The 12,858-nt window shown below is 31.5% G+C and overlaps 2 protein-coding genes across 2 annotated transcripts in view; both read left to right on the top strand.

The window, feature by feature from the left end:
* Positions 1 to 12,858, top strand: part of LOC139511578 (uncharacterized) — a 166,378-nt gene that overhangs the window by 26,953 nt on the left and 126,567 nt on the right. The gene's annotated exons all lie outside the window — the stretch shown is intronic.
* Positions 1 to 12,858, top strand: part of LOC139511577 (neuroendocrine convertase 2-like) — a 51,021-nt gene that overhangs the window by 31,437 nt on the left and 6,726 nt on the right. Inside the window, exons 26-28 of the mRNA XM_071298421.1 lie at positions 2,179 to 2,217; positions 2,736 to 2,774; positions 3,754 to 3,792. Of these exons, the coding sequence (XP_071154522.1) occupies positions 2,179 to 2,217; positions 2,736 to 2,774; positions 3,754 to 3,792 (117 nt within the window). The remainder of the gene's footprint in view (positions 1 to 2,178; positions 2,218 to 2,735; positions 2,775 to 3,753; positions 3,793 to 12,858) is intronic.

Genomic DNA, 12,858 nt, shown 5'->3' with positions numbered 1-12,858 from the left:
GTGTTGAGAACCTTTGGGACCCCATAGTTGAAGTGTCTTTAAAAAGTACATAGTGAGCAGTGGTCGTTACATACAAACGTTCACCTAAATTGTCCCAGTCAATGGATGAATTTAATGTGTCAATCAATGGCCACAGCCACACTGTTTTGAATTTCATTCTATGAATGTTTAAGTGTTTTTTCGGTAAAAATTGTTTATATGAGTAATGCTTAATAAATAGTAATATTTTCTTTGTACCAGCTATGAGTGATATACATTGTAGCACATGATCTTAAACTATAGAAACAGAACCTCAGCTCAATATGGTTAAATCATAAATAATTTTGTTACATTTGACGAACATATTTTTTATTTCACTATTCGTTCTACATGTATACTTAATGAATGGCTGTTATTTATTTTGAATTTATTGAACCATAAAATTAATTTTGGACTCTTCACATTGAATAATCCGCGAAGCGGATTATGTTAAATGTGAAAAGTAAAAAAATTATTTTATGGTTCAATAAATTAAAAATAAATATTGCCATTCATTATAAATAAATTTCTATCAAAAATTAGGCTCAAAGATATATATTGATACGAATAACAACGTACACAGATGTTTGCGTATAAATACACAACGTTAGAGTGGGCGTGTCTTCATAAAAATTGATAACATTGAAAATAAAGCTAATTCTTTTTACCAATCAGAAGATAGTAAATACACCAAATTTATTTATTAAGGAATGATTAAAAGATCTAGACCGATTATTTTCTGCTGTTTAACAAACCAAGATAGCCAAAAAACATTAAATGTTTCATATCATCATCATTTTGAGTTGTAGATCAAACACCACTCACAGTTAGAACTATACCTACACAAGGTATTCTTTTTTAAAATGTTGTACCGTTGAGTTAAAAAGTGTTAATGAAAACTGTTTATGTAGTTGAAAAATGTGTATCGGCATAAAACAGATCTTCAGTAAAATTCGTAATAATATTGTTATATTTGACCATTAAATAAGTCATTTCATCGTTAGTTGTAAAGCTGTTAATTACATTACTGATTTCTGTTTTAGATGATAAAAGTAAGAAATATTTTCATATAATCGTAATGTATGATGTTACATTATATAGGGTTAATAAAACACATAAAGACCACAAACAGTATCGTCAATTTTGTGAACCATGAAAAGTGTGGGTGGTTTATCAAAAAGTAACTTAATAGTCTTTATCTTATCTTCCAACACAAACAATAAGAACCTCACCTCAGCCGACATTCTAATTCATATGTAAATTATGCAATTGCATTCTCTCAAGCAGATCTACTGAACTAATTATGCTAATGATCGTGTTTCACGTGGGCTCGTCAAATCATCATTTCTCTGGTTGCGACAATTTCTCGACGCGCTTGAATCCAATTATTGTCATTGACTCGTTTTGTCCTAAGTGTTCGGGTTGTTGTCTCTTTGACACACACAACATATTAATTCTCTGATCTATTATTCTCATGCTCTAATGACTTATTATTCTCTCTTTTGTAACTGCCCATGTTATGCTTACCCTTCTGGATCACTTGATATCGCCACCGGTTTTGAGATGCTCAATCTTTTGTTTTCTATGTTATATTGCTTGCTTTCCCTAATTTATGTTTCTTGACAGAGTTAAGTAAAGCCAATTTCGCCAGTTTAGATTGACTATTCTCTTTGTTTCTTTCGCTTCTCTATCTAAGCCTGAATATTCAAAATATCAGAAAAAGAAGGAAATTTTATAAACCGAGTATCATTAAAATAACGGAAATTCAGTCTGTTTTCAATTAGAGAAATTCAAAAGAGGATGCGAAACAAACAATGGTGGACTCCTCAAGATTTGAAATACTATGGTTTTATTTATTTTTGTGGATTGAGGTAAAATTGAATTTTCGTGGATATTTGATTGTGTGGTTTATCCAATCTCTGCTTACAAAGCCTATAGAAAATTTGTTATTTGTTGATTATATAAGTTTGTGGTTCACCTGACCCACGAAAAAGGGTATCCAACGAATAATAATAAAACCACAGTGTACGTAGCATGTTGCATTCTAATAATGAATACATTATGATCAGTATGAGCTGGCTGTAGAATATAAACGAATTATATAATTATAGTTATGTCGTGGGTTAAATGATTTATCTAATCATCATTTATGTTTTGTAGATCAAACAACTGAAACAGATCGAACTCCGACTGAGCAAGGTATAATCGGTCATTTGTCTTCTACACTGTAACACAACGGATACAAAACGATAAATAAGATTTCACCCTGCTAACTTCAGTATCAATTTAAAAAAGTTTTACATTTGTTTAATTACTTTCTATATTCTTGGAATTTTAGATACAAGTACGAGGAAGGAGTGCTTAAAGCTGTTGAACAAGGTTAAGAAAAAAAAAGCAAATAAAAAAACGAAACAAACATAGACTAACAATATGCTTGGTAACTTTATTCTATTTTGATGATTTTTATTATGTCTGGATTTGATATATTCTGAGATTGTTGTTTAAGAAGAATTTGAACATTATCATGTTATGTATTATGAAATTGCAATGGAATTAAAACAGATACACAACTAGCACTGTTTAACGCATTACGGATGGTAATATATTATCAGTTTGATCTTACTGTAAAAGAACTTTAAATTATATAATAATGAAAAATGCAATTTCAGTGGTCTGTCGTTACATAAGTTTTATTTAATAATCTGTTTTATTCGTAGATCAAAAAACACAAACAGTTGGAACTACATCTGAGCAAGGTATACTTTTTATATATTATGTTCCGTTGAGGTAATTACTTTTAAGGTGAAAACGGTTAAATTGATCGAATGATGTCATACTTTTTATAGCAATATTTTCTTTTTTTAATTGGATGACCTAATTAAGTTTTCAGTAGCCTTTTTTGTTTTATTATAAAAAAAAATCTGATTTATAGATGAAAATCCTTAGTCATCGTGTTTGTCTTTTTGCTCAAATGAATTTGTCCACACTCTGAGTTATACAATCTACCTACTTTGAAAAAAACCAGAAGATACATATACAGAGATGCAGATATGGACATATAATATTTTTGGATAGTTTAATAGTTTTATTATAATTAAAGTATAATCTGCTGTTCATGTAAATATTTAACTTTAACGAAATGAATGCAAAACAAAACAAATACAAATGATATAATTTTCTTACGTTGATGATCAATTCAAATAGTTTACATTCATTAAAAATTGTTAATCAAATCATTAAGATTTTAATTCAATACTTGATGATTGGTGTTAAGTTCCAGTCCAAAGAACAAATGCTAAAGAGATGGTGATATATCTCTTTAGATAATATTAGGAAATAATAAATTTCATCCATTGTCTAACTTTCGACATGCTTAGCTTAATTTAATTTTAGTAACCGTTGATATATCTGTATTTAATGATAAAATAAAAACACAGGTACAGAAAGCGTAAGAAATAATGATTTTGCCATAAACAGGATTAATAAGGCACACATAGCTACGTTTGATCGATTTCATGAAAACATTAAAGTGATATTTAGCACCAGATACGGAACAAGCAATGCTCGACATTTTGTAGGATGTATAAGTGTGTTATATTCATTGTAGTAATCAATAATATATAATCAGTATGGGCTTGTTTCATTAGAAATTTGAATTATATAATTGTACAACAGACAATTGAGTTATGTCGTAAACTAAAAGTTATACATAATCATCATTACTATTGTTTATAGATCAAACTACACGAACTGTCAGAATTACGACTACACAAGGTAAACATTTTTATAACTTTATTACCGTTTATTTGACTATTGTTTATATAATATATTTAAAGTTTTAAAATAAGTTAGCCCACGCTGTTCACAAAATAGGAAAAACAATAACGTTGAAAATGCACCAAACATTAAAATTCAATATGAGTATTTACATTTTGTCTATTACAATATAAAATTGTTAATATTGTTCTCTATAGTATCCCCCAGAGTATCCTACCAGTGTCACTGTTTAACAGATATTCCAGGATATTGTTTTCGGTGACGTCGTCAGGGGTAACGTCTATTAGCGACATTAATATTTAGTCCTTAACGTCATAACATAGTACAACGTAGGTACTGTATAAAACGAAAGCGACAAGTACATAATCAAAATGAAAACCTTCCAGATTCTCGTTTCATCTATTTTATTTTAGGCGGTATTTCCTAATAAAATAATTTTCTTTATAAATTTTCATTGGTTCCGTTGTATTATCTGCAAACTGATAAAACGGGAAACTGAAGAAATTTTGATGATTGGATCCAGCGTATCTATCGATATGTTCGCGGGATTGTACTTGTGTTCGGGACTCGAATTTGCTGTCTATGTACTGTGTTTTCTAACGGTGTTGCCGGTTTATCCAATAAATTTTCTTGACAACCCCTGCAAATGATTATGTATAGGAAAATTTCCAATGCACATGTAAAATTGTTCTTGATTTTGAAAAAAATGTCCTGATTTTAAGACGAATTCTGTTCCTTCGGATTATTTTTTTTTTACGTTTACTGTCGCGTTTACGTGAAAAGGCGCAGCTTCTAATTTTGTCAAAAGTAAACGCACGTTAACTGTTTGTAGTAAACGCGCGTTAACGCAATTTGTAATCGTATCATGGATACACTGACCTGAAATATCATATGATAAAGTACACCAAAATTAAGTGACCAACTGTTCATTTTAGATTGACATATTGCCATTTACAGTTAGTTATTATTGTTATTACACCTCTTCGCTTAATTGAAAATTAATCATAGTAAATTTCTTTCCTGCACAAATAAACAGTTCAAGCATGTCCTTTTTTTATTCAAATAATTAAATCATTACCAAAATTCAGTAGTTTTTACATCTCAGACTGTCTGACGCGGGATGACTCGTAAAACAAAATTGTTTGACCTCATTAACCAAGACTAACCATATTTGCACTTCATCAAGTAAATCTATATAACTGCATAGTAATTCAGTTATATATTTAGGTCAAAAGGGACTGTATGATACAAACAGTTTTGACAATGACAGCAATATTGGACCACAATGAATACACAATTTGGTTCGCATCAATTTATAGTGTCAGCATGTTCTGTTTCAACAAAAACTGACCTTATCTGCTCTTTGTTTTATGTAAATCTTTTTGTATTTAAAACACAACTATATAACGGTATCATCCAACACCTACATGACTGATTCATGTAATTTATAATGAAAAGTATGAGAATGTCTTTTTTTGGAATAGTGTACTGTTAATATATTATTTCGGTTTATTGACTTTGTAGCCTTATGTCCAGGGGCAAAATATTTTATTCATGTTCAGACCGACTATATTTTTCGGACGTCCCAAATATCATTTATAATCGTTATGGATAAATCTGTATAAATTGATGAGATGGTACAAATGTACATACTTAAACAACTCTGCCCGGTGTCCTAACATTCCCTTGTGTTAGGGTGGAGATTGTCCTTTTAAATATTAAAACATTGTAAATACGTTAGTGGCAAATCTCCATTTATCCCGATAGGTAGTGTACACGGATTCCACTGTACCCTCGCAGCTCTCAAGGGTGCTCCGTAAACGGAGGAATCTACGTACATACAAACATACATATGTAATAGATGTGCCTAGTTTATTTCCCCTTTTTTTACGTCTTCTTACTCCTGCTCAGTTGCAAATTCATAGCGACACATTTGTTTAAAGTGTACTATTGCAATGCTTTAATCCTAAGGAAAGGATAGCTTTTTTTTTATAAATTTCTACTGAAAAATTGTGCAATTTTGCCACATGAATCTGTGTTTGATTTTGGACATAGATTCAAACTTTTATGTCATCGTGCATATCCAGATCATTTTCGAAGTATGGAATCATATTTTATGGACCTTTTTATTTGCAAATAAGAGAAGGAAATGGGAAAATTTGTCCATTTTAAGCATCCGAAAACTGCTGATGATGCTATTTTGTTGGCTACAGATCTAGAGTTTGGGTTTTTCAATTCAACAATTGAACCTGTTGAATGTGAAATTAAGGAAAGTGAAGGAAACTTAGATTTGAGTTGCTTGAAGTCTGGTTTTAATGAAATTGTAAAAGTTCTTAAAAAGCTGGTTAATAGGAAATTTAAAGTTAAAAAATGTTTCAATTGTTCGGAAGTTGGCAGTATCAGAGCTAATTGTCCCAATAAGATTTGCAAAAGTGTCAATTCTGTTCTTGTTGTTGAACAAGTTGTAAAACCAGAAAAAACAGTTTCTTCAGTTAATAAGGCTGTCAAAAAATAATGCAAAGTTGTCAACAGAGTTCAAAGTTAATTCCATCTGATCTACATAGCTGTTTATCTGTTTATTTGATTACAAGAGTTAATGATTGTTCTTGTTTGGTGGATAAGCCAATTAATGTTAGGATATAGTATGTTTTGTGCATTTTAATTAAGGAATGTATCTCCCTCATGCAAAGCTCTGATTCCTTTCACGGATTTGGCTATACTTTTTGGACCTTTTGGATTATAGCTCCTCATCTTTTATATAAGCTTCGGATTTCAAATATTTTGGTCACGAGCATCACTGAAGAGACATGTGTTGTCGAAATGCGCATCTGGTGCAGGAAAATTGGTACCGTTAATTTTATTAATATGTACATTGAGAATTTTACTTATTTTGTCAGTTTATATTGTTTAGTAGGTACAATGTATAGTTTTGATAGGATTTGTTGTTTTTCTTTGTCACGTTTTTGCGCCGGCTTTGCTATCGAAACAACCCTCTTAAACTTTAGATATTAAAAACATGTTGGTTTGTTTTGATTGTTGTCTTAATAAGTTTCTTGTTTGAATAGGTTTATTTATGAGTTTCCTCATTTATTTAGATTTTTTTAACCTTTTCTGAACAAGTTTTATTGTTTTGAATCTGTTTAGTTTCGTGGTGGTGTACCATTTTGGGCTGGAAATGGCAGAAATTTATTGAGTGGCAGTAAGTTTGAGTGAAGGCAACCAGCTGATAAAGTAAGCCGATCTTGAATCAAGAACAATTTTCTTACTTTTTATAACGTTTAATCATCTTGAACCCGGAATCACAAGTTCAATGTGATACCGTGAGATTTACAATGGAGGACTTAACTTGGTACGACGATGGACTTTTTAGAACACGAAAACACACGTTTAAAGTGTTTTGTGAGAACACCAATTGGTGGAATTTACCTGGTACAACTTAAACCTTGCAGATATCTGAAATTTACAGTCCGTTTCCGTTTGAAAGACTATTTTATTGAATGCTGTATATAACTTTGTCCGTTTACTGTTGTGCTATATATTTTTTGGATTATCGTACTTTATAAAATGTGTTTACTGACTATTCCTTGACGTTTCTGCTGTGTGGAACTTTCCGATGGTTGTACAGTGTGCTTACGTGACATTTTTGTGACATTTTGTAACAATTTATATGAATTGAATTATATTGTTGTTGATTGTTTTCAGTACATCCCTTTTTTACATTTCTGTTGGAAAATATTAATTTCGTTAATATTTGTCCTAGGTGGGGAGGAATGTAATAGATGTGATAATTCCCTTTGATATCAACAGATCATTTATTTATTAATCCAATGTTTATTTTAAGTTTACTTTGATTTAAACATATCAAGATACAAGTAAGGATTGTTAATTTTACTGTTTTAGTATTTAACTTTGATTTTTCTATACTGTTTAAAGAATATTCCTTTATTCAACTTTTCTTTAGTACCTTTTCTGTTAAATTTAGCCTGATAAATGACAAAATTAGGCATCTCATTTTATATACAATCGTAGGCGGCCTAGCACATGCCTCCAAATACTCTCGGGGATATATCATCCCACTTGAGGCTAGAGTTAGCCACCACTTCGGTGCAGTTTACCAGAATTAGTCACCCCTTTTTGGTGCAAGTTATTCCATTTTAAAACACAACGCGAAGCAAATTTACTTTACTTAAGACTTATTCTGGGCACACTTTATTTTTCAATTAACCTTTGCATTTCTTTATTTTGAACTTCATTTTGAAAAATTTATACTCTTGTTTAATCCGAATTTGTAAAATACATGTATTTATTGTACATTTGTGAATAAATATAGTTTCTTTTGATTTATTTTCTGTTGTTCAGTCATAATCCGAGATCAGGTATCCAGATGGTCGAATAGGAACGAGTACTAGCTACTACACGTCCCGGGAGGTGTCGTCACCGACCCTTTCGTTACACATACATGATATTTATTTCCCATCATATAAAATATTTGTCCAATGTTTTGGATAACCTATCTATCGGCGTCGATATTTGTACATGTAATTTTTTTAAAAGAAAAAAAAGCAAATCTTCTACTCAGTAAAGTTATTGGAACGGATTTTATGTAATTAATAAACGTTTATATTTCGAATTAAAAGTGTTTTTGAATCGTCCTGGTTTGAAACAATTTGTAAAATATTACGTCGTTTTAATAAATTAAATGTACAAATGAACAAACAGTTTATTTTTTAGTTTTTACAATCAGTTAACTCGAAAAGTAAACTCGTGTTTACTTTCAAGTGCACGTTAAAATACACTTGTGAAATCTGTAGTAAGCGCCTGTTTTTTTTTAAGTGCACGTAAAAATAAACTTGTGAAATCTGAAGTAAACGCCCGTTTTCTGCTGACTAAGCGGACACAGTGTAAACGCCTGTTCCCTCGGGTAGACATAAGAAATTTCCATTTTGAACGCATTAACATAATTATAGTAAACATGCGTTTACTAGTAAACGCGAAAATTGAAAGTTAACTAACGAAATATGTGCACGTGGCGTTAACATGCGATAACTTTATGTAATGCTTGGTCTGCACCAAACTGTATAAATACACACACAAAGATTTAAATGGGGGCCTAGATAAAATGTAAGTGTACTTGTATTGTTAAAATTTGTATTCTCATTGTTTGACCTCATGATGTAATGAGTCTAACAAATACATAATTTATTTGGCTGTAAATTTGTCATGGCATTTATTGCAATAAAGAAACACACCAACTTGTCAATCAAAACTTGATGACTATTGAATTACTGAAGAACGACCCAGCAGTAACAAAGATATATCATAGACAACTGGGTAATACATGGCAGCTTAAAGTAAATTCGGGCAAAATTACTAGTTAAGTAATTAGTTGCGCAACTGGTAATCCGCAATGACAAATTAAACAGAAAGAATCAACAAATTTGAAGTAACATCAACATCAACATCAACATTATAATCAATTTAAACATAAACAACATTATCAACATCAACTTAAATTCAATACTGTAGAGGTCATTAGTTTTTTAAAATGATATATCAAGACTAACATCAACTTAAATTCAATAATGTCAACATATATTTACAAGGAAAATCAGGTTTCATTCAGATAACGAGTCTGTTGTAAAAATAATTAATTCCTGATCTTCAAAATCATCTCGTGTTATGTCACTTGTTAGACATATCATTTTGCGGTCCTTGCTGGGTAGTTTTCACATCAAAACCGTTCAAATCCTGGTTGTAAAAATGTTTTTTGCTGATTTAATCTCCAGTGGAAAATCAAGCGGAATTTTGACCAATTTTAGACCAGAATTGTTGAGCCTAATAGAAGCCTCAAATTCTTCAAAAACTGGGCTAACGTATCAAAGTGGACTAAATTCATTTCAAAAGTTTTAACATAAACTAAACCTGTATGACGTATGACCATGCCCTGTTTCACATTTAGTTATATCTATAATACTAAAATTACGAGGTCCAATTTGTCAGCCGTCATCACGTAAAAACGACGAATCAAAGAATTCAACTTTATATACAATTAATATAGTACAAAGGTGTAGATTAAAAATTACACTACTCCAGGCCCTTTTGTTTTCCACGTAATTAATATTGCCAATAATTAGGAAGTTCCGTGTCGAGTCCGATACCGATACCAATAGTGTAATCACCTGTTACCTATTACCTTATCTGTACGTTCCGCATCTGACAGGCGCACCACCAAACGGTGTATTCAGGATTAATATGCTATATACACGGGTCATAATCACAGGGTTGACACTACTAAATTGTCAAATTGTTACCTATTGTAGTATTTTAATCCGTAAGACTTTCTAAGATAACAATACGAATACTAAAAATCTGGACTAAAGATAAGTTTCAATTTGTTAGCGGGCATGACGTAAAACAGCGAATCAAAGAATTCAACTTTATTTATAACTAATATAGGACAATGCTGTTGATTAAAAAATAGTCCATTCCAGGACCTTTTGTTTTCCAAATAATTAATATTACCAATAATTGATAAGTTCCAGTTCGACGGGTTCAAACAGAAAGATTTGAAAACAGAGAAAATTGTGTATCTTATAATCGGCATGACTTTATCAGATGACAGTACTAATACTAAGATAAGGCTTGCGCATAGTTATATACTTTAATTCAGTCACGGACCCGCGATATCACGGGTGTGTTCTAGTTGCTTGTATGTTTAAAGACGAATATTCGTATTCCACTGTGAAAGGTATTAGTTTTTATCATCAGATTAATGGTTTGATGGACAACACTCATTGTTTTATTGTTCAAAAGATTTTCCGTGACATGTTTCGTTTAGATAAGCGACACGAATGTCGTAAGCCTATGACTATTGATTATGATATATCAACTAGACTTTTAAATGCACTGAAGCTAGTTTGTTATTCGGTATATGAAACTTATTTATTTAAAGCTTTATTTTCAGTTGCATTGTTTTGGTTTCTTCGTGTTGGAGAAATTGCAAAATCAAATTTTAACGAAAATCATGTTGCAAAACGATCCAATATAACAATCTATGCTAATTCAGGGTCACTTTATATAATAGTTCCTTCTTCTAAAACTGATTCAGACACGATCATACTGGAAAGGAATAAAACTAGTTCCATTTGTTCTGTTCAGTTGATATCGGACTATATTGCCATGAGACACAAAGATGATGGAAATTTATTTGGTTATGCAAAAGAAAAACCCCTAACAAGGTACCATTTTTCAAATATTTTAGAGAAAACCCTTGCTCTCCTAGGTTACAATCTTTCTGAATTTAATACATATTCTTTAAGTATTAGAGCTGCCACACAGTCTTTTCTTTTAGTATTAAATTGAAAGGTCGATTGAAATCGACTGCTTACAAAGGTTATATAAGAACAAACCTCGTATATTACTAAAACACTTAATTTCAGGGTACCAGAAATATATTTTGGTAATCTTCAATTGTTACAGGAGCAAGTGATCACGCTCATATTTGGCCTATAGGTGCATCGCTTGGATTAGAGAACGTTAGATGTCAGTTAGTTTGGATCGGATTTTCGGGTATGAAATGACAGAATTTGGTTAGTTTGGTACACAGTATTATTAATTGGGGAATAGTTTGCTGTGATTATTCACTGTTGGGGTAATGAAATTCGGGACACACCATGTGGTGAATTACTCTATCATATGAAGTTAACCATAGCCGTTCTCTCAAAGATATCACCTGACACTGCATTAGTGTGGTCAAGTATTTAACCTAGATTCTAATGGTGGTTCTCCAATAAAACTGAAGCTATGGAAACTACTTTACGGAAAATAATGAGGGGGTGCGTTCATATTTGTTGATAATAGGAGGATACGTTGTAAAACATACAGTTTTTGAGGATAAATTTGTTGGTCTTTTTAGTAACATGGGATGCATCTTTCCTACATCGGCAATGATAAACTTGTATTCCTAAATCATACGAAAGGAGCTTTGTAAATTTACTTTACATTTCCTCATTGTTTTGTCTTCCCTTATAATGAATAAAACATACTTGTTTCTTTCAACTTTTGAAGCATTTGAATTATTTTGTTTTCTGGAATATGAATTTTCATTTTTTCTGTGTTAACTGTTATACCTAGATATGTTATTCCTGTTTCTTGGCCCTTCAGTTTTGTCAACAGTTAACGGCACCCCTAATTCAACACATTCATGGCAAAACGTGCTCATTAATTTCTGACAGTTGTCGGTTTTTTCCATTCCAGCAAATAAAAATCATCTACATAGTGATCAATTTCACTAAACCCCGATTTTTTTTCTACGGCAAATTGCAAAAATGAAAAAAATCGATTAAAATGAATACAGGGCACCGATACCCCATGGGCAACGATTTCTCTATGAAATACCAATCTTCAATTTTAGCCCGGGTCCTCCATTAATTTTTATGGAGAAGACTTCATAAGTATGATTTACTTGTGTCTAATCCGTTTTGCTTTAATTCAGCAAATAAAATATGTTAAAACTAAATAAAACAAAATATCACACTGTTGATTGCAAGCTGTAAAAAAATATAAAATTTGAAATTATCAAAATTGCATCCTAGGGGCGATTGCCTGGTGACCAGGAAATCTATAATTATTAATAGAAAAAAGCAGTATTTTGGTTAAAATTTCTATGTGGATTCAAAAACCTAATTGACTGTGTTGTAAATCTAGCACTGGACTGATACATTGGTGCGAAATTTGTGTAGCAGGTGCCCCAGGGTAATTTTGATACCTAGGAGCAGAATAGTTCGAAGTTACAGAACTTCGAGGATTATTCTTGTTATATGAATAATGTGTACAGTATATCAAAGGATGGGACTGGCTACATCTTATACATGAATGGCTGTATACATAATTCATACGAGTACAAACGCCCTTAAAATTATAATCGTAGCAAGGACTGTTAACTGTGTAAGAAGTAAAAGAAGATGTCTGTGGGACATGATTTATGCTTACTGCAATAAACTAAAGCCATAGCTGCCCATCATTGACGTCACATGCACGCATATGATTTCGAGCTTTTCTAAG

Source organism: Mytilus edulis, chromosome 2, assembly GCF_963676685.1.
Source record: "Mytilus edulis chromosome 2, xbMytEdul2.2, whole genome shotgun sequence".
NCBI classification, from domain to species: Eukaryota; Metazoa; Mollusca; class Bivalvia; order Mytilida; family Mytilidae; genus Mytilus; species Mytilus edulis.
This window is presented reverse-complemented; position numbering and strand designations above follow the sequence as displayed.